The sequence below is a fragment of the Anastrepha obliqua genome, chromosome 4 (genome assembly GCF_027943255.1).
Source record: "Anastrepha obliqua isolate idAnaObli1 chromosome 4, idAnaObli1_1.0, whole genome shotgun sequence".
Taxonomy (NCBI): Eukaryota; Metazoa; Arthropoda; class Insecta; order Diptera; family Tephritidae; genus Anastrepha; species Anastrepha obliqua.
Window position 1 is genome coordinate 61,889,892 of NC_072895.1, and position 22,412 is coordinate 61,912,303.

A 22,412-nucleotide genomic window follows, 5' to 3' on the forward strand; every position below is an offset into this window, starting at 1 on the left:
TAAATTTTTTCCACTTTTTCGCTTTTATTTAACCATTATCACAATGAACGCGAAGCTTTGGAATTGTTGTAGCGCATACAGGAGCGCGCATTACGCGCGTATCAATTGTTTGCTAATTAGCACAATCTCCAAACAACAACAACAACACACATACACAAATAAAAGCTTAGAACGTACACAGTTCAATTCCACAATCCCTACGTTATTTTCTGCGCTACTACAGGCTGCCACTGTTCCAACACTTACTCAAATTTAATTCTATTATTCACTGTACGTGCTTATACTAGATTTAATTCATGTATTTGTGGCTATTTATTTATCTTCATTACACGTTCGCGAAAGTCTATCTACTTGAAACCACTTGAAATTTAAAATCCGCTACAATTCAACCGCCGCTCATAAGCGTATATACTTCACTGGCGGGTGTGCATCGTTAAACTGTTTGTGGCGCCGCTTGATTGTGGCACTCAGTCGGCGCTGTTGCTCCAATGCAGCACATCTCCCCAGTTGCTATTGCTGTTAATATTGTTGTTGCTGCATATTACTAGTGCAGATTTTGCGCCGAGTCACAGTCGCTAACTACTCGTGTGTACTCACGTACTTTCATTCAGATTTGCAAAGGCCTCTTATCAGCTTTGCTGGTATACTCGCTTAGCACTGTGGACCAATTTAGTTGGTTGAGTGGACACAAAGTATGAAAAAAGTGAAAATGAGTTCACTGGAAAAAACCCGATATGGGCACTGATTAAATACATACATACATACTTATGTATGTAAGTCCCTATATATGTGCGGATTATAAGCCTTAATCTATAAATATAAAAGCGAGCTTATTAGACAGTCGCCTCAATTATGGCTGTGCATTATAAATAACAGCCTTTTAATGCTTAAAAAAGATGAGGTTAAAGCAGCGGCATATTCGGATGATGTGATAGTTATAAAATCCGTGTTATGCTTTGACGCGTTCAGCGGAAAGATAAAAGAAATGTGGAGTTGACGTATGTATGTACACTAGCAGAAAATATCCTAATTTCCATCTATTTGCCTTCTGTAAGTAGTATGTGTTTCTCTCGTCCAGTGCTAAATACTTGGAATGATACTGGCAGTTAATTAAACTGGAATACGTGTAAGGAGCTTATGGTGCTCTCTATTCTTAAAAGAAAATACTTAGCGTTAACCGGTCTTAAGGTTTCAAACGCTTTGTCGGCTTTGCTGAAGGATTGCACTTAAGACGAAGTAGGTATAGTATCTTTCTATAATGATAAACAGGCTGCAATTGCACGAATGCGTAGCATTCACCGGGGTTCGAAAGTGATTCGTCAGTTGTCAACGATAGGCTTATTTTCAAAAAAACTTCTCCCTGAATGCTTATTCTACACTGCTTTATAAATATTTTTGTGTAAAAACTTTAACTCTATGTTTCGTATAAAAGAGGATCACAATGATGATTTTGGAATCATTTAGCTTCATGAAAAAAATTAAATAAAATTAACTGCGTAGTAGGTGCGGGAATCTGTTCAACGGACCTTCATATTGAGTAGTATATGTTTTCGACTACCTGTCTACCTTTCAGTCGGAAGTCTTTTTTATCTGGTGGGCTTACATGTGTACCCTGTTTACGTACTAGTCCCGGAGTGACGTTGCAATATTATTGATAATTTTTCGGACAGTCAGACAGCAAAAAGTGTTCCTTGGTCTTACTTATTTGCATAAACAAAGTATATGTTTTCTACTTGTAATGGCATGTATTATTTTAGTGTAGGTTTGTTTAAAAAAGGTTATAGAAAAAAAAAATTGCCATGTAGAAATCACGAATGACATAAATTATATCTGAAGGGAGGCTGTACTAATAGGGACGCTTATTGAGTTTGATTTTTTTTTTTGAAACCATACTTGTCAATCTGAAATCACAGAGATCACATTTATCGATTATTCACTTCATTAGGAGGCAAGAAGCCCGAAAATTGCTTCAAGTATATATATATATGTGGTTTAACTGATAGATCTAATTTTTAAAATGTATATGTGAAAAAATTTTAGAATTTTTGCTTTGAAAAAATAAAAAAGTTTTGAAACCATCTCCGCAAAACTTTTACCATTTAAGTTAATTCTATGCATTGCATAGTTTACTTCCAAGTGAAATTTTCTGACAATTACATGGAAGATCACTTGAAAGTGAATTAAAGAACCTGCCCGTATGTTTAAAACTCAATGCTCACATGACCGCAATCAAATAACAACGTTTTAGTACCGGGTAAAACAAACAAAAAGACATTAAATTTAAAATAAGCTGCTTTAATGAAAAACTTAATATATATTTTGCTGAAGTCACCGCAAAATTAATTAATAGTATTCTAATATAGCTTTTAAATCAATTATGTTTTCCATTTTTGATATGTAACTATTTAATTTTTTGCCACTGTGGTACTATTTGACTTACTGACTTATAGAGCGCGCACGAAAGTTTTTCATTACTCTCATTTCGGTTGTAACGACTGCCTCTCAACTCAGCTGTTCCCATACTAGTTCATATGTATGTAAGTAATTTATAGTTAATTCACTCGTATTTGTAGTTAGTGCTCGTATCTCTAATAACAAAGATAGAGAAGTCTCTCCGGCACTCAGAGATTTATTCATATTTGGAAAAACTGAGTACGAATTTGTTTTGTTGATTTACCACAAATTTACCCAATTATAATTTTGTGTGTGTTAATTTTGTTATTGTCTTGGTCTTTATCTCACCTCTTTGTTTATATTTTTGTTGTTTGTTTGTTTCTCCCGGCGTGATAACTACTAAATATATTTCATTAGTTTCACTTTTAAATTGTAATACTGACTCTTTACTCTAAGTACTCGGTTAAGTACGTTTTTATTAAATGCTTATGAGCATAGTTTACCTCTATGTAGTCTGTGCGGTAATTAGGAGAATAAATAAAAGCATAGTGTGGGGTTATGAGAGAAATTTCCACTAATTGACGCTTTTATTTTACTGTAAATTGAGTCGAATTAGGGCACACGTACAATTAAAAGGTTAACTAAAAGGTGATTTTGTGAGAGCGCGAGAAAGAGATAAATCTTGTCAGTACGTACCGATTACTCGTTATTCATTTTATTTGGAAAATTAGCTAAATATTCGTAATACTTGACCACGTGGAGAAGGACTTAGTTTCACTTGGTATTGTAGCCGTTTAGTATGAGAAAGAAACGACCGGCTTATTTTACACACAATAACACTTTTTATTACAAAAGTCCAGAGATACTAGAACGGGGGCTACATAGATGATTCAGGAGAGTTGTTTGGAATAATGAATAGTAGTTAAGGACCGGCAGTCAGCATCACCCGATTACTACAAAAAGTAGTTCAAACGCGGCCGCCGTAGCCGAATGGGTTGGTGCGTGATTACCATTCGGAATTCACAGAGAGAGAACGTTGGTTCAAATCTCGGTGAAACAAAAATTAAACATTTTTCTAATAGCGGTCGCCCCTCGGCACGCAATGGCAAACCTCCGAGTGTATTTCTGCCATGAAAAAGCTCCTCATAAAAATATCTGTCGTTCGGAATCGGCTTGAAACTGAAGGTCCCTCCATTTGTGGAACAACATCAAGACGCACACCACAAATAGGAGGAGGAGCTCGGCCAAACACCCAAAAAGGGTGTACGCGCCAATTATATATATATATGTATATACATATAAAGTTCAAACGTTTTCCCTCGATTAGTTTTCCCTACAGGTTAGTTGATTATTTTATATTTCAGCAAGAAGCTACTGGAACAGAATTAGGTTGTCCGGTGACAGAATTAGGTTTTAAATTTAAGGTTTCCCCCTGACCGTTGACCGCATGAGCGGAGACTTCCAAAAACTAGTGAGTATGAAATATTGAGAAAGGATCTTAAAGGATCTCTTCAAAATTCAAATCATGGAAGCTCTTAATGTTGGAGACAATGTTGGAATGATGAAACCCATTTTCATTTAAATAGAAGTGTAAATAAGCAAAATTGCCGTTATTAGTCACCCGAAGGACCGAACCCACTGTTAACACATCAGCAACCACTTTACATACCCAAATCGACTGTTTGGTGTGTCTTGTCAAGCACTGAAGTAATTGGACCATATTTTTTGAAATTCGTGAAGGGCAAACAATTTCTGTGGACAGTATCTCGCATCAATACGTGCTGAACGATTATTTTCCACCAGTAATGAGAGAACATCTTTCTTTCGGTACACACACCTGGTTTCAGCAAGATGACACCGCGTTGCATACGGCCAGAGGGACCATGATTCTTTAACAAACTTGCAAGCCGTTTTGCTGACATATTCGGGCTACGCAGGTGGCACGGTCTTACCCCAATGGACTTTTTTCTGTGGAGCTAGCTCAAAAGTTAAGTCTATGAATAATCGCATCCCGACATCATTTCTCCAGCGATCGGCATAGAGTACGGAAGTCAGATTCCAAGAGTATATCCGACGTAAGGGTCAATATTTAGAGAAAATAATTTTTTAGAAAATAAAATCCGCTCTTGTCTTCTTTGTAATTGTTTTTGGAATAAATTTTGTCGTAAGTAATTCTTTTTTAATTAAGCTTTTGATTCCTAATTCTGACACCGGAATCCCTGTACATGTACATATATGTATCCGAGCAAGGCTTTGAGGGCAAATTAGGCGACTAAGTGAAATTAAAAGCAAAGTTTTCAATTTGTATAGCTACAGTTGAATTTCTCAAAACGCAACGAGATCCAGATAAAAGTTAGACAACCGCTTTAGCCAACCATGAATAGACAGGCTGCAAACGATATTCACAAAGAGGGACAATCACCTTCATGCACTATCGTTCCCCAAGTCAGTCGTGTTGCCCTCACACAATTGTGTTCTTTGTATTGTATCAGATAAGCCCTACTTATCCAGAATTGATGTAGGCATACTCAACATATGTACGGCATGTGAAGGCACGCCCCATGACACCCACTACCTTTTTACATGCACACATAAACTCACTCATCTAATACCCTATGCTTTGGTCGCATCCAGTCGAAATAGCTTGTTTCTTGGGCTCATCGTTAGATGAGATTGACTACGATAACTGATGGCGACTTTTATTTAATTTTTATAGTCTATTATAATTAAATATTATTTTATCTTATTTAATTTTACATTTTTTTATTGCATACACATAAAATATGTACATAGGTGCATACATCGCCTTCAATTGCCTCATGTTGATATTGATCCGCTTCAGTTATTCGTAATTATAATTTTATACATATATATGTACATATTTTACTTATAGATGTGTACATACATATGCACTTTGTACTTGAAAACGTCATTCCACACTTCAGTTCACATCTTTTTTCATTTACTAGTTCTTGCATTCTATGCATTGCGACTCGTGACATTTCTTAGTGCATTTTTTCTAAGAAAATAAAAATAAAAAAAACCTTGTGTTCCGTTTTTTGGCGGTTACAATTTAGCCTTGCATAAGTAAAGGAGTTTTCAGTTGGTACATGTAAATATATTTATATCAAGGCTTTGCAGTGTAAAATTACATCAAATTGCCTTTAATAGCTGTAATCATTATTTGATTTAGGTGCCAAATATTTAAGGAAGTATTCATATGACTTTTATAGAGTAAAATGCAATTATATGTAAATTTAAGTAAATTACCCTGTTTTTTTTAAAATGCTGCCATTACTGACTTTCAACCTATAAGTGGCTTTGTATAGCTGGTAAAGGTTGTTATGTAGGTAAATAGGTGTGCCATTTTCTTTGGTTTTAGTAACAAATTTGAAAGCTACTTCTTAAGTGAAGAAGACCATAAATGTATAAGTAGTGCTGAGGGAACATCATGCGTAGACCACTTTTGTAGAACAAAGTTATAGTGTAACACATCTCTTAAAATTTTTGTCATAGAAATCCTTACACGAGGATTACCTTTTATATAAGGTTGTCAAAAAAGTCTTGCGGTATTTTCGCAAGCTTGTCTTTGCAAGCGCGTAGTTCGAGTTGTATTCGTCGCACAGGTTCACGATAGAGCTTTTTGGAAAGCTCTTTTCACGTGCTAACACGTGTTTGATTAATTGTTGTTTGCTTTTAGTCGTTCGTGAGTTATAGCGTCGCAAACATGGAGCAAAATAAAGAGAAAATACGGCATATTTTACAGTACTACTACGATAAAGGCAAAAATGCATCTCATGCTGCCAATAAAATTTGTGCAGTTTATGGACCCGATACAGTTTCCATTTCCACCGCACAACGATGGTTTCAACTTTTTCGTTCTGGTGCAGAGGTGATCGAAGATGCGCCACGGTCCGGAAGGCCTGTCGTCAAAAATTGCGATAAAATCGCTGAATTGATCAAAAGAGACCGGCATAGTAGCAACCGTAGCATCGGCCAAGAGCTGGGCATGAGTCATCAAACCGTTATAAACCATTTAAAGGAGCTTGGATTCAAAAAGAAGTACGATGTATGGGTGCCACACGACTTGACGCAAGAAAACATTTTTGCCCGTATGGATGGATGCGAATCGCTTCTGAATCGCAACAAAATCGACCCGTTTTTGAAACGGATGGTGACTGGCGATGAAAAGTCGTGGGAGCTCGGATGGGAGGTTCTTTTGCATCCACCGTATAGTCCGGATCTCGCACCAAGTGATTACCACCTATTTCTGTCCATGGCGAACGAGCTTGGTAGTCGGAAGTTGTCCTCAAGAGAGTCCTGTGAAAATTGGCTCTCCGAGTTTTTTGACAATAGGGAAGCGAGTATCTATAAGAGGGGCATTATGAAGTTGGCATCTCGTTGGGAACTCGTCATCGAACAAAACGGTGCATATTTGACTTAAATCGCATTATTATAACTAATTTTATGAACAATTGAAAATTCAATAAAAATACCGCAAGACTTTTTTGACAACCTTATATTTTGCGCCTTTGGAAAACTACTTGTGATGTTATTCGATATTTTTATAGAAATTTTGGTATCTTTTAGCAACAATTGACATATGACGAGCTTACGAGCTTTATTTGTTCTTTTTTCAATGAGTTGAAAATTCATTTTGCCCAAAAAATGTATTTAACTCGTGACAAGTTTCGTGCGCTGATTTATTACGATTTTCGACGTGAGTTATCGATACGGGAGCACATTGATCTACTTACTTCGACTTTTGGTGTTGAAACACCCTACTGAGCCACTGTGAGACGCTTGTAAAACGAGTTCCTGCGTGGCCGTGGAGTCTTGCAGGATGAATTTTGTGAAGGCAGTCCAAAAACCATTGATGTGCCAGCAACAATCGAAGCTGCACGTCAATTGAAAACGCAACATCTTCATGTGACATCGTGAGATAGAGGCACCGTTGGGCATTATCGATACCAGCATACATTCAATATTGCATGAACATTTGGTCGTCAAGAAAACTTATTCTCGTTGGATTGGGCATAATTTGACAATTGCGCAATTAGCTGAAAGAAATGTTGAAGAAATTCAACCGCGTTGGTTAAAAGCACGAATCTTGGATCCGTCCATATGAGACGAACATTCTAAACAAAATAAGAGTGAAGAAGCTGTTGAAGACTTGTGGAAAGTTTGTAAAGACTCGGGGAAAGTTTGTAAAGACTTGGTGGTATCGACTTCTGAGTTGCAAAACGGTTTTGAAAATTTACCCAAGCGAATACAAAAGTGTTTCGATTACCAAGGAAAATATTTTGACAAAAAATAACGCCATTTTCATGGGCGCAAAATATAAAAGGCAACCTTCATATTACATTTCAAAAGTGTTATGGGCCGATTTATCATAGAAATATTTTTATTCAATATCACAGACCAAAAGAAAAGTGATCACAATTTCGAAAAATGAAGGAAGCAGGCACAAAATATTTATGCAAACAAAAATTTTTGAGGTCTCCGGAACCACCTCCATAAGAATCCTGCGAGCTTTTTATTTTTTTAATTTTTGGATAATATGTTAAAAGTTAACTTTTATTTTATATAATTTTATAATAATTATTAAAACATTACTTTATTGCCATCCCGGCAATCAAATCATCGCCATTTTTTTCCTCGCTTGTTGAATCGAAAAGACTTATTTTTGAAACCCACAAGTCAAAACAAATCGATTAGTACTAAGGATGTTTTGTTATTTAGTCAAGGCTTTTATTTTTGTGGACAAAAATGAAAGTCACATTTTAAGCGCTATTATTTTAGTGAAAAAATAAAAGCTAAGTTGTAACAGCAATTTTTTCAAATAAAATGAAACTTAGCTTGTAACGGCCATTTTTTAAATCACTTAAAATAAAAGTCGAAAAATAACTTTTTATTTAGATACAAAGAATTGAATAATGAAATGAAAATACAAGAAATGTCAAACAGTGCCACAGTTTGATATTTCAATGGTGTTGTCACAGGTGCATATTAAAATAAAATGACCTGAAAAGTAGGTATTTTTTTGTTCGAATAAATACAGGAGTCAAGGCAAATCCATCAAGTAAGACATTTTGTTAGTTAGTCAAGCATTTCTATTTTTGTCCATAAAAAAGTCACATTTTAATTTTTGTCCATAAAAAAGTCACATTTTAATTTTTGTCCATAAAAAAAGTCACATTTTAACCATTATAAATTTAATGAAAAAAAAAATAGAAGCAAACAGAGTATCAAGAGTGACAAAGTGGCAGTTTGATTTTTTAATAGTGTTGCCACAGGTGCATACCAAAATAAGGTGTCCAGCTTCACAGAGACTATGCTGAAAAATTGGGGTTTATGTTTCCGAATAGAGTGTTTCTTAAAATTTTAGCTTTTGGGCACTTATTGACCCACCCTCGTAGAGCACATTGATAGAACAGATGTAACCCCAATATCGTACTACTTAGCAGAGTTCTTACTTAGTTGCTTTTTTTTCTTCTTCTTGAGTTGAGTATTGGTGCGCTAAAGGGATTCAAAGGGATATTTTTGGAAATAACGTGTCGCGTATTAGATAGATGCCTCTGGGTACATCCATTGTATTATTCGCCATGTCTATTTGTTCGTTTACAGGTACCTACAGTTTGCAGGCACATGAGCAGTGGTAGTCTTCCTTGGATCGATCTTCCAGTCTTAGGATGAGACCTTGCAATGAGCGACCTGTGATCGACCAAACGGTACTGCTCTGGAATATAGCTTGCCTTATACTTATTATATACCCTAATTTAACCTTGAACTCAACTATAACAACAGAAGCATATCTATCCTTACTGATAGCCAGACAGTAATCAAGGCTTTCAACTCTTTCCATGTTACATCAAAACTGGTGTTGGAATGTCTTGATGGGCTGAATATCTTATCTAGCGGAACCAAGTAGGTAAAGGCTCCACGGCACATAGGAATTACTGGGAATGAAATGACAAATAGGCCTAGAACCATTTTGGGCATAAGAAAGAGTAACTTTATCTCTCTTCTTCAGGAATTTACCGGGCTTATCGCAATCATAATTAATGATAGATAGCTTTACCCTAACTAAGTAGGTAGCTTTAGCCTGGACTAAGTAGGCAATTGAGTAGTAAAGTCCTCTCTCGACGAACGAAACTACCACTCTACAGTCATGCTCGTCCTAACGTATGGCGCAGAAGCTTGGACGATGACAACATCCGATGAAGCGACGCTTGGAGTGTTTGAGAGAAAGATTCTGCGCAAGATTTTTGGAGCTTTGCACATTGGCAACGGCGAATATCGCAGGCGATGGAACGATGAGCTGTATGACCTTTACGACGACATAGACATAGCGCAGCGAATAAAGATCCAGCGGCTACGTTGGCTGGGTCATGTCGCTCCGGCTCTGAAAGTATTCGATGCGGTACGAGCTGGTGGTAGTACAGGAAGAGGAAGGCCTCCTCTGCATTGGAAAGATCAGGGGGAGAAGTACTTCACTTGGTGTGTCCAATTGGCACCGGTTAGCACGAGAAAGAAACGACTGGCGCGCTTTTTTAAACTCGGCCAAAATCGCGTAAGCGGTTATCGCGCCAATTAAGAAGAAGAAGCTTTATCCTAAATCGATTTAAAGATTGTTTGGAAAAATATATGAATAATTTTAGAATCGTAACAGGAATTCTAACAGAGAGTTGGGGATTGAGTTAACATCTTACTAACCTAGGAATATACGTCAATGGAACTAGTAGGTTTAGTAGAAAGAAGGATGACACCAGCAAACCTGTGCTGGCATCGTGTCCAGAACTGATGCGTAAGCGGCATAAACACCTGGATAACATGATACTTTGAACATAGAGGAGGAAATGAAGCTCAATAAAATAGGGTAAATACTACAATTTATTTTGGAAGTTGGATAATAATACGATTTTTTTTTTTGTCAAAATATTCTATGTTTTTAAACGAGGTTTTTTCAACACCGATGGTATGTGTCCAATGCGGCCCTAATATTGAACTATTAACTTGGTCTGTACAACGGTAGACCGTTATTGGAGCAAGGAAGATTGGCAAATTTTAGAAATAAAATAATACAGACACTTTAACAACTGACCTCTCAGGAATAAGTCACACGCCGTTCAGCTGCTTATTGCGTGGCCTCTGCCTTATATGTACAAGTATGTTGAGGGTTGTGGAAAGAAGGCACTTCAAGCTTTGCTATGAATGTTGGTGGATATCTATTAGAAGAACATTTTGGAATAAAGCACACATGTCGCATAGAAAGGAAGAAAAAGAGGAGCTACATAGAATCTATTTCATTTTGCCATGGCTTTCATTAACCTACACCGCGCGATGGATATTAGATAATACGTAAATATGTATATTCCGTTTATGAATGAATGCTTATTTAATCAAAACCTTGTGAACTAGTTTAGCTAATGCGGTCAAGAAAAGGTTCCACTTACTTCAACTGCATTGGCACACTTTCCCCATTCCACTTACTACAAAACCACTAGCAAAACTTAATATCCCCCTTAAAGTTTAAAACGGAAATTGGTACTAACTCGATTGACGCCGCCTGTTGAACACTAACGGTACCACGGCCTCAATAGCACGCTGGTTGGCTAGGAAATCTTGCTTGCGCTCCGGCAGCGGCGTGTAGGGCAAACCTTTGGCATTGGTACGTATACGCACATTCTGCTCACGATCATAGTAATATCCTTTACTAGGGGCAAAAGTGCGTGCTGCCTCGTAGTCATTGTTCACCGGCACGCCCACCGTTTCGCGACTCACCCATAATATTTTACCACAATTGGCAATATTGCAGGAGTCGCTCGCGCGCTGACGCGACCAGCGATGAGGTGCGAGCGTTGTGCTGCCGCTGATAGCCGTAGTGTTGCCGGTGGCGGCGATAGGTGCCTCAAGGCGTTGAAAAGCAGCTTCGTCAGTCAATACATGCGGCACCGCAGTGGGTGGCTCTAATGCACGTAAATCATGACAACTCTGATGCAGCCGACTCGGCGTTGTTGAGGTTGTAGTTGTAGTGGTGATGGTATTGGTAGCGCGACGATAGTGTTGTTGTTCTTGGTCATCATTCAAATGATATCTGCGGTTTGTTGCCGCCATTCTTGGCGGTAAGGCGAAACCATTTTGCGCTGGTTGATATGAAAATTTACCGATACGTGCGTACTGCGTTAGCGGTCGCGGCGCGTCGTTATGACACTGCATGTGGACCGGCGTTGGAACGGGACTCACTCATTCACAGTTCACTTTCATTTTCGAATACCACTTTTAGTTTGCTATTTTAATATCTATCACATAAAAATCGATTTATTTATTGGTCGATTAGTTACAGTTTGGTGTACGGAGAATGCGCGTGTTATTTGTAATCGAGTTGCGGAAAAGGCAGCGGTTCAACGCCGACTGACCAACTGGGCTGTTTTAGTGCGACTTGAGTGTCCAAAGCGTCAGCTGGGCTGCTAGGCTGTAACATAGTCTTCTGGTCTGCAACTACTTGCCTTACGGAAGGGCGCACGAAACTAAGTTGCTCTGTTTATTTGTGTTGTTGTTGTGGTTCTTGTTTACTTGTTTGTCTACTCTATGGTGCGCTAGCCAAGTGGCCATGGCAACGCTTTTGCCGTTTGCTCGTGTGCAACCCTCTATAATCACCACCACTGCCACTTTAATTACCATCGCCACCACAACGGCTTTGACGTTGGGAGGTTTTCTTCAACTAAACACTAACTTGGCTAACTAACAGACTGCGTGCTGCGCCGCATACTGGCCATGCTAAGGAGGTCACAAAGCGCTGCGCTGCGCTACCGCTATTGGTATAATATTGATTTTGAGTTTTGAACTGTGGCAGGCAGCAGCGCTTAAGCAGCGGACAGGTGTAACGGTGCGCAAAAAAAGTCGAGGAAAAATAAACGAAGCAAAGGAGACGATACTAGCAATTCGACTGCACCCAACAATTCACTAACCTTCTTGGCCGCATGGCTGCCCCAAAAGGCTGCCGGCATGTAAGGGGGTATGCATGCATATACCCGTATGCATGTATGTATGTGCTACTTCTAGTTAAGAAGTGCGCAAAAGACTGGCGGAAACGGCTTTTAGCGCTAAGAGTCTTCGATTTGTTGTTTTTCCACCTTCTAGAGCTTCGCATTTGCCTTCGCCTTCGTGTGTGCGAATTATCTTTTTACGGTCAAAAGGAAATATTTATTTGTTTGTTTCTTCTATTATTATTTTTGGTTTGTTTTTCTTTTGTTTCTAATAATCTTGATGACGAAACAGTATTTCTTAAAGGTTACGAGAATCCATTGGGTGTGTCAACGGCCTATTGAGATATTGTGTGCTGACTGGATGAAGCGTACACTCGTACTTCGAATGGTTCGACCAAGTAGAAGAAGAAAAGTAAACAAATTACTTGGATGAATTGATTTGTTGTTATTGTTTTTTCCGCACTATGGTGTAGAAGAAAAGTGGAAAAACAAATTAATAAGCGATAGTAATATAGTTTTAGTTTACGGCAGTGAAATAATTCTTGGCCTTATCATTTCTAGTAGGAGCACTTTACGACAAATGTGTGTGGTTCAAAAACTAATGTAACATGTAATTAATCGTAAAGGAATTCCTTTGCTCTCTTGAGGATTTATTTACGTAATATGAGCTGGCAGTCGTACATTGCACTTTAACTGTGACCTGATTGCCGTAAATGCTCCTGCTTATTATTAATAGTTAGTTATTAATAGTTAAGTTATTAATCATAGATGGAGTTGGGATCCGATACTCTCTTGTGACCACACTTTTGGCACTCTCAATGTACCAAGAGCATGTTGCAAGTACTCTTCTGTATTCTGGAATTCTGAATTCCGCCACTTAATTAAGTGGTACTGGATAGCAGCTAGCACTACCTATTGATAAATATCTATTCAAGAGAATTGTATTTAACTGTGGTGCATTTGTATATACATAGGTATATTAAAACAGTAGTCAGAGGCCTTGATGATAACACCACCAGGAACGAATTTTCCGTATATGTTCAGACGAATTCATTCAAGTTAGTGGCACTAGAGCAGCTGATTATGCGGTTTTGTATATTGATTGTCAAAGTAGTTTACTTTTTTGTTGCTGCTGTGTTTGGTTGTTTATTTTGTTTTGACAGTAAGAATCACTTTTACAAAAACAAAATACTTATACCTTTTGTAGCTGCTCTAGTGATATTACCTTTAATAGATCAGGTTTAGTAAATCCCATGCATACCGACTTTTGCTCACCAAGCAAATATGCCTCTCTCTTTAAAGCTCATGACTCTCTTATACTCCAAGTAAAAGTGAAAACTGATTGCGGTAAATAAAAACCACTTCGTACCCATCTTTAACTATTGGCATTTTACTTAAAACGGGAAGCGGCGGAAGAAGCACTTAAGCCCGCATTTCTACCTAAAGTCTCAGATTGTCCACTGGCTGTAAGAGATTGACCGCAATGAGGAAAACATTTTTTTTTTTAATTTTGGATTAAACTGGGTAATACCAGACTTTTTTGTTTGGTTATTGGCATATAAATTGAGAGTGAGCTCTTAAATTACGTTAACTTTTTTGGGGTGCTAACAGAAAATTTGTTTTGAGAAGACCCTTTTAGCCAAGCTGCAATCCAGGCACTGGATTAGCTACAACAACCTATAAACTGGTGGAACAAAGTAGTAATTGCCTTTCCACCTTAAGTAAAAACGATAAAGTTACCTTAATCTGGGTTCTGGGACATTGGAGCATTTAAGATAACGAAAAAACAGTTGAACTGGCAATAACAGGGTCTACCATGAATAAGAGCCTGGCAGAATCGGTATTCACACCATTAGGTGCAGTCAAAAATACACTTTCCCTAAAATAGATCCGAACCGCGGATTGCAGATAGAGAGACCAGACCATGCCGTCTGGTTAGTAGTAGAGTAGAATGGGGTAAGATAGGTATGGGGGCACAATAGGTAGGTGGGGTTTTCGTCGCACTGTTTTTGCAGAGGTCACTCGCCTTATGTGAATTAAATACGTGGTGGGGAACAACGTTCGCGACTGTCATTTCGGCCGTCACCATTGATTAGTTATCCTAGTTCTGGCGTCGTTTAGTTTTTTGTGAGCTTTTTTCCGACGTAGCATTTTTTTTATTCTACGGTGCAGTGCATTTAATGTATGTAAATATTTGTCAGGTGAGTTTTATTTTACGTAGGAAATAATGCTAAACACGAATAATGTGTTAGTTTTTTGATATTTTTGTTTTAAAAAAAAATATCGACACTAACATAAAACATGTGCTTGGGAGCACTATAGGTCAGCCGTCTGGGGGCATTATAGGTCGCTACTTTTAATTGAATAAAATAAATTTTAATTGTTTTTGCAGCAAAATGGTGCGTAATTATGTGCGAAAAACGCCGAAACGAAGTGAAGAGGACGTAAAAAACGCAATCGCGGCAGTCCGAGATGGCGCTAGTGTTCGATCAGCCTCTAAGCAATTTAAAATTCCGTTTGAAACATTACGTGCTCGCGTGATGAATTATAGAAAAATTCCTAACTTTTATAACATGTGCAGTGTTCATACTCTATAAATAAAAGTTAAAACGTTAATTTCCAAGCCATGTACATTGTTCTTTTCCCCTCACATATAGTGACCTATCGTGCCCCTCGATTTTGAAAATATCGAAAAAAGAACCTTTGTCTTATTGAATGCAGCTTCCAAAATATTTAGCCAAACATAAGTCAGTATAACCAAAATGTTAGCAGATAAATAACCTTTCAAAATCTTGCTTATTTTTCAAAATCAATGCAAAAACACCGTAGCAAGAGCTCTCCACAAAAAAAAAGACCTATCTTACCCCATTCTACTCTACGTTATGGCACACCTACAACCTCAAGCAATCATCAGCATTGATAAACATGAAACGACGGGACGCCTGGAGACTAACGACAGTCATAAATGACTTTTGGTCTGTCGAAAACAAGCAGCCAAGATGGGTATCCCTCACAACACATATTGTCACAGTTGCAAACAACCGGAGAAAAAGGAAACAATCTTCTATTTCCTCTGTGAATGCCCTGCCCTATAGACGGACAGAATGTTAACCCTGGGCAAACCGCTGTTCGTGAGTCTCGAGCAACTGTCTGGCTTAGATGTCAACAACCTAATAAGGTTTCTGAACCGCACAGACTGGATATAGTCATACTATAAATAACCGTTAAACAAGTTGGTAACGAGGTTGTGGCAACAAAATGGTGCGGAATTGCTATTTGGATTCTGGACGAATTACCACTTAAATCAACCAACCAACCAGACCCTTTTAAGTTTATCGTGAGAGTTTCTTATCGTAAGAAGAAATCATAAGAATTTTGACTGTTTTTTCTCATCGTAATTAAAGTTTTGCAACTCTTCTGGCTCCAGCTAGAGCTGGATAAGCTATTGGTGAATTATACTCGTATACTAAAACAGCCATCGGCCGGTTTCATTTTAAATCACATCTTATTTTGACTTTGAATTTATGGTATCTTATCGTCGCGGACATCGTAGCCGAATTTGTTGATACTTGACTATCATTCGGAAGTGCACAAGTTCGAAAACTCGGACACGAAACACCAATTGATAGAAAAGTTGTTTCTAATAGTGTTCGCTCCTTAACAGGCAATGTGAAACCTCCGAGTGTATTTGTGCTATGAAAAAGCTTCTCATAAAAAATCATTTGCCATTTGGAGGCGACATAAAACTCAGGTCCCTCTATTTATGAAAACGTTAAGAAGCGCACTATAAATAGGAGAAGGAGTTCGGTTAAACATACAAAAAGGGCGTAAGCGCCATTTGATTATCCTTTACACTTGGAAAATGTTTCGAGTTATAATATAGAAAGCTGTGTATTTGAGTAAGTTCGGGAAATTGGAAAGCTAATTGACAGCACAAATTTGATACATTTTATTCACTACAACTGCATTCAAATTGGCGGTAATCACAAATAAACGGTCAAATGTTTTTTTCCGAGAAGTAGCCCCTAACATGAACCTTAAATAGATGCTTAACAGTTTGTTTAAGTTAACAATACACCAGGAGCGACGAATGCAACGTCCAAAAGAGAAATTCATCCGTGAATATTACGTTGGCCCAATTCCCTTCTGGCTTTGGCTTACTCCGGGATTCGAGACCTTCTGCACGTTAACTTCCTCGAATTGTGTCTTTGGATACATTAACACTACTTTTCTATAAAACTGCTTCAGCTAAAGGCAACAATAAGTTCGGCTTTGTCACAAACAAATCAATAAACTTCTGGTTTTGCTTTGGAGAGGCACTTTTTTTGACCTCGTCCGGAGAGGTTGTCAATGTTTTTAACTTCGGTTCGAAGTTCTAGTATTTTGTAGTTGATAAACTATTCCGGATTCTCATGTAATCGGCCAGTTTATACTCTGTTGACAGTCTGACTGCTCACCCCTTACGTTGAGTTGAACATCCTCATACTATGTAGAACACTTATGAAACTCACCTGTGCGATATTCTCTGGGTTTAGGTGGAACTGGTGGATCGTTACCATCATCTGTGATAACGGGTTTACAATGTAGAACACGGACATGAAAAAGGACATTTAAAAGATGCATAATTAAATAGAGTTAATAACAAAGTACAAAGTGAAAGCGCGTAATCTATAGGAACCAAAGCAGAAGGCGAAGTTGGAGTAACCCAGCGAACCAGTTAAACATTAGTGACTTCTCAAATGTCAAAGCGTAATGGAACGACACTTTTCTATATATAATATAGATAATAAGCAGTTAGATATACTTACTACCGAGAGGGGTAAGTGGATAAAAATGGCATTAATTCTAAAAATAAAATTTTTATGTAAAACTTATTTTTATAAGCATGCAAGTTTCATGGGAAATATTGTGGGAAAACACATGGAGACAGTCGAAAATAATTCAAATGGGCATTTAAGCAGTCTGCGCGCTGTTAACTGAGATTTCAAACAACTCGTTTCTTATCCGAACTCTATTCTCCACATTCAGTTCAAATAAACGAGGGTATATTAAAAATTGTGAGTTGTGTAACATCTTTTACACTTACTTACATATGTATGTATATGCATAGCTTTAAATATAAATATAGTAATTAAGATTTTATAACCTCTATTGGGTGCCATTTTATAAAAATCAATGTGTGTAGATTGTAAAATTATCATTTTTAAAAACCTTGAAATGACACCGCCATTGCACTTTTGAGTATTTCACAACTGCCTCCACAGCGCGGATGCGAAGAGGCTCGTTTTCGTTCACTCGCTTCGGCTCCATCTGGCACATAGCGCGCCTTCGGCTGATGCTTCTTCGGATCGAATTGTTGATTCGCGAAGAAGTCGCCACGATGAGTTTTCCACAGCGTAGTTTTACGACCATGTAGAACCGTCTTATGTGGCCTGGGCGGCGAAGCGGAACTCGAACGTTGCGGTAATTTTCGAAGTATTTTTGCGATGCGTGTTGATGTTTTCTCTTTGCTATCAGTTTTTCCAATGCCATTTCCTTTATAGGCATTCTGTGTGGGACTGGGATATTTGTGTGCGATCCAGTCTGCAGAGAGATGTGGTGAAATTGCGGCCGCTTGTGTTAAATTGGGGCTTGAGCTTGATATAAAGATGCTCGTAGTGTTGCGTGTCTTATTTGGCGGCGATATGCTTCGCTCATATTGGCTCCGTATGCGCTCAACAACAAAATTGCGCTCGGGCATAATTTTTATTGGTTGCTGACCAGTTTTCTTGGTGTCCTGTAGTGCTGCTGTTTTACTTATTACATCGATGTGTGGCATTAGACGATCTTTTACACTGATCGGCGAAATAACACGACGACGTGTACGTCCACGTCCCGCACTCGCACCCACACGCATGCTCTGACTACGTTGTTCGAATTTGTGTGCCAGTGAGAAGACATCACCATATTCCTCAGCCGCTAACTCCGTTTTTAAGGCGTCTTTTGAACCTGTTTCGAATTGCTTCAATTCAGGATCGCTGCGCACCTTTCTCAGCGTACTAACCCCAAAAAAATGACACCGACTATCATCATGTGCACCGAAATTTTCGAAATGTTCTTTCATTTTTCGCACATCGCCAGTATGTACGCGACAGAGATAAGAAGAGGAGGCCTGCGAATCGGGTGATAGGCTGCGCGAACGATAGTGGGCATCTAACATTTCAATGCTGCTATTTGGCGTCAAATCGCCCAAATCGTACCAGGCATCTGATACTTCCATGCAATCACGTGGCGGACTTATAGGTGATGCGCTGCCGACGTCGGGTGGGCGCTCGGGTGGCGAATGCATGTGAAAATTTACGCGTGCGGTATGTCGTTCACCAAAAATATCTTTCAGATCGGTTAACGAGGTGCTGAGCTCTTTGTGCTGGTGTGTGAGCGTTGATTTTCGAGTGCGTGCTTTCATATTTTCCTCAATGGCTCGCATAACTTCGGCTTCATCAGGCGATGAGTCTTCGCGTGCATGATAAATTGTCTTTGGTGGCTCATCATATTGCTTTTCTTCGAAATATTGTATCTTCTGTGTTATTTGCTCTTTCGGTTCTTTGGCAGTGGGAGAATGTGCCACTTCTTTAGGCTCCTTAATCTTTATATTTCCATTACAATGCTCGTAGCGTACATGGCACGTGGGCTCGGGTTCAGTGTATGGTGTGTTGATTTTTCGGCTTTCAACTACTTTCGCGATAGCACCGCCTTCGTGCTCTAAATTGTGTTTAGCCTCAGGCTGTTTTGGTATTGGTGGCGGCTTGGGCAATAATACTTCAGCATTCTTTGCGGCAACTGCACCACGGGTTTCGCGTGCCAGATATACTGGCGAGCTACTGCGTGTAACTTTAGATTTATCTTCCACGGTAGTAAATTCTTTTCCTATTTTACATTTACTTTGACTCTTTGAAGGCGCCGTCTCCTTTGCCTGTTTTTTGCTTAGCGTCGGTTGCAAAAGATCCTCCTTTGACATCGTCGAATTGCATCTGACTTTGAGGGCACTCGGTGGCGCCCTTCGCTTGGAATCTGCATCTACAGTGATCACATAATCTTCAGTGGATACATGTGCATTGTTCGCATAGATTTCATTTAACTGCTGCGTAATCCTCAATATCTGATCTTTGGAGAGCGTGCTTACAAGATGACTGCTCAACTGACATTTGGCAAGCTCTTCTATTGCTGTTGATTCAACACTTTCTGGCTGGATTTTGCCTTCCAAGCTGGAAGCCAAATCTGCTACAGTGTTGCGACGCCAGTATGGGCGCACATATTCACGCGTACCATCACATTCTTGTCGCAATTGTTGTCCATAGTCTGCGAAAATATTTTTCTGTTCGAAAGCGTAACGTAAGTCCTCCACCGACTTGTCCTTAGAATGTAAGCCAAAGTCGGTCTCTTTACGCCACTTTACATCTTCCACATCCTTTGGACGAAAAACAAAATCCTTTGTCCGTTGATCCTGTTTTAACTTACCTACTAGATAATTCAATTCCTTTTCGGCGCGCTCATGGCAACGTATCCTACGCCATTCATCAAAGTCCAACGGCTCACCATCCTTGCGTATCGGCTTGAAAGAAGACAGTGAGGTTGCACGCTCCAATTGGCCCACACGCTCAAGCGTGCTATAGAATTTATTCAGATCCGTAAAGCGATCGGAGTTATTACGGTAACGACAGGTTGGACTATGGCGTTCACAGTCTTCAAGCGAGGTTGCACTATGCGCAAGTTCGCCACAAAGGTAGAGCCCCCGCCTGGAGCGATCGTCGGCGCTGCTCAAACTGCTAGCTCTTATTACCTTTCCAGTCTCAAACTTATCTCCCTTGACAATGCTGGCACGATAGGTGTCTATTCGACGTCTAGAAGGTGAGCGCACACTGCGAGAGGTCTGCTGTGGTATACGCACTTCACGCGTAGGAGAAAATTTCCTAGAGGAAGGTTGCATCCGTCCAGCATCCCTTGTCGTTTGAGCTGATGCGGATTTTTGCAACATAGGTGGTAAACTATGTGGCACTTGTGGTACACGTATCTCGCGTGTAGGCGAGAATTTCCTTAAACTTTCAGTAATAGCTGGCGACTCAGGGCGCGCGATATCGCGCACAGTTTTTGGAGACTTTGAGCGCTGTAGTGTGGGTTGCAGGCTGGGTGGCAGTTTGTGAACACGCACTTCACGTGTAGGTGAGAATTTTCTGGAGCGCTCACTACTAGAGGAGCAAACCCCATTTGTTCGCACCCTCGTTGGCTCCGTTTTGCTGTGAGCGACTTGCAAACTTCTCGGTTCTTGTGGCACGCGTATTTCACGTGTGGGGGAAAACTTTCTATTTTTCAAACTCGCTGTAGGAGATTCGGGGCGCGCTATGTCCCTTACAGTTCTCTCAGTCGGAACACCTTTAGATGTGCCGGCTCTAGATATGCCATGTTCATATTGCCATAGCAAATCATCTACATAGTTGCGATCAACTTCATCGTAATCGTCTAACCTTGCGTTGTACTCTTCTAACTGATAGTATCGTTTTGGACTGAGACTGCGTGATTTGTGCAGCGAGACTGATTGGTAACCAGTGCGTGGAATTGTATGCACTTCCCCACGTGATTGGTGAGTAGTCTGCGATGGTTGTGATTTTAAGGCAGTGCGCGTTTTCTGCGTTTTGTGACTTGTATTCCCTTTTGGAGATGTTTCAATGCGTTTGGTAGTGGGTTGAGCTGCCAATTTCGATTTAGCTGCCTCATTCTCCTGCTTAGACTTTGACTCTGTTACTTTTTTGCTGGCTACTATCTTAGTTTTACTGACATTTTTAGACGGTGTGGAGTCTACTGAGAAAGTTGAATCGGTACGTGTCAAACTAACAGTTGAGACAGTTTTCGGGCGCGGACTCTTTGAGCGTGCTAATGTCTTGCGCATCGCTTTGGCACAGTCGAATATTTTGGTCTGTGGAAAGCACGTAGAATGTCGGAAAGTGCTACTCACAGTAGAACTCTCGGCCTGCTTGGCTTCCTCCCTAAAACGGGGCAGAGATTTGCTACGCAGATGCGCTACACATGTGGCGTACGAGCGCACAGCCTGCTTCACTTCTTGAGGCGATTTGAGCGATGGATCGCGTAAAATATTAGTACTGGCTTCAAAATTTGTAAAACCTGAAGGCAGACTATTCTCCAAACGCTTCTTTTCTTCAGCAAATGTTCGCTCTTTTGAGATTGAGCGCCCAAACGCAACCGGACTACGACTTGATTGACGCAGCGCTGTAATACGGCTTTGCGAACGCGTTGGACTGATAGAGCGAAAACGTGTATGCTGTTGCATACGCCGAATCTTCACACTATCTGCGACACTTGAGTTCCCACGACAAACGGTGAGCGCTCTTTGTGGGGCTTCAACGGATGGGACCTTGGTGGCTGTCAGCAGTGAGGAAACGGCGCCAGCCGATTTAGAACGACAAATCGTGCCATTGGTGCGTCCATTCTTGCGAATCGTTATAGTTGCATACTTATTGACGCCCAACACAGGTTCAACAGGGCTTTGAAAGCATTGTTCGTGACGTTTCGATATAACGGGCACTGGTTTTGGCGGCCGCGCAGGTGTGCCAGCCTTCGCAGATACTTTCTGGCAAGATGATTTACGATTCGGCGGCTGTGGTGGGGAAGGAGCTGATCTGGCGCTCCGCTTGCCATCAATCGGAATGAATGATGGCGTGAACATTTTTGCTTGGTGGTGAACTTTGGTATACGTAAAATGAGGTGGCGTTTGTTGGGTCGTCGTGACTTGGTTTGTTTCGCGTTTAGCGTTAAAATTGTCGCTGGTGCCGTTAGCTGGCGCTGAGATCAGACGAATTCTGGTCAGTGTTGGCGAGATTTGAGTGTAATCGAAATATTCTTTTGTTTGAGATGAAAAAATGAAAGAATTCAATTGTATTAAATACAGTTCGGTAGACGATGTGTGACAACAATTTGTGGGCCTATCCAGGCGGTGCCGTGCCGTGCGGTGCGGTTCCGTGGTGAAGAACATTTTTT

General features: G+C 39.8%; 1 protein-coding gene across 9 annotated transcripts in view; it reads right to left on the reverse strand.

Annotated features, from left to right (window-relative positions):
* The window catches only part of LOC129243602 (sorbin and SH3 domain-containing protein 1), a 139,775-nt gene that overhangs the window by 13,154 nt on the left and 104,209 nt on the right, over positions 1-22,412 (reverse strand). For 5 of the 9 annotated variants that reach the window (XM_054880740.1, XM_054880735.1, XM_054880736.1 and 2 more), the window contains one exon: positions 16,895-16,945. In XM_054880740.1, the coding sequence (XP_054736715.1) occupies positions 16,895-16,945 (51 nt within the window). Of the gene's footprint in view, positions 1-177; positions 433-10,949; positions 11,167-16,894; positions 16,946-17,594; positions 22,275-22,412 lie in introns of those variants that run through there. The other 4 variants (XM_054880734.1, XM_054880741.1, XM_054880742.1 and 1 more) reach the window with 4 other exon arrangements.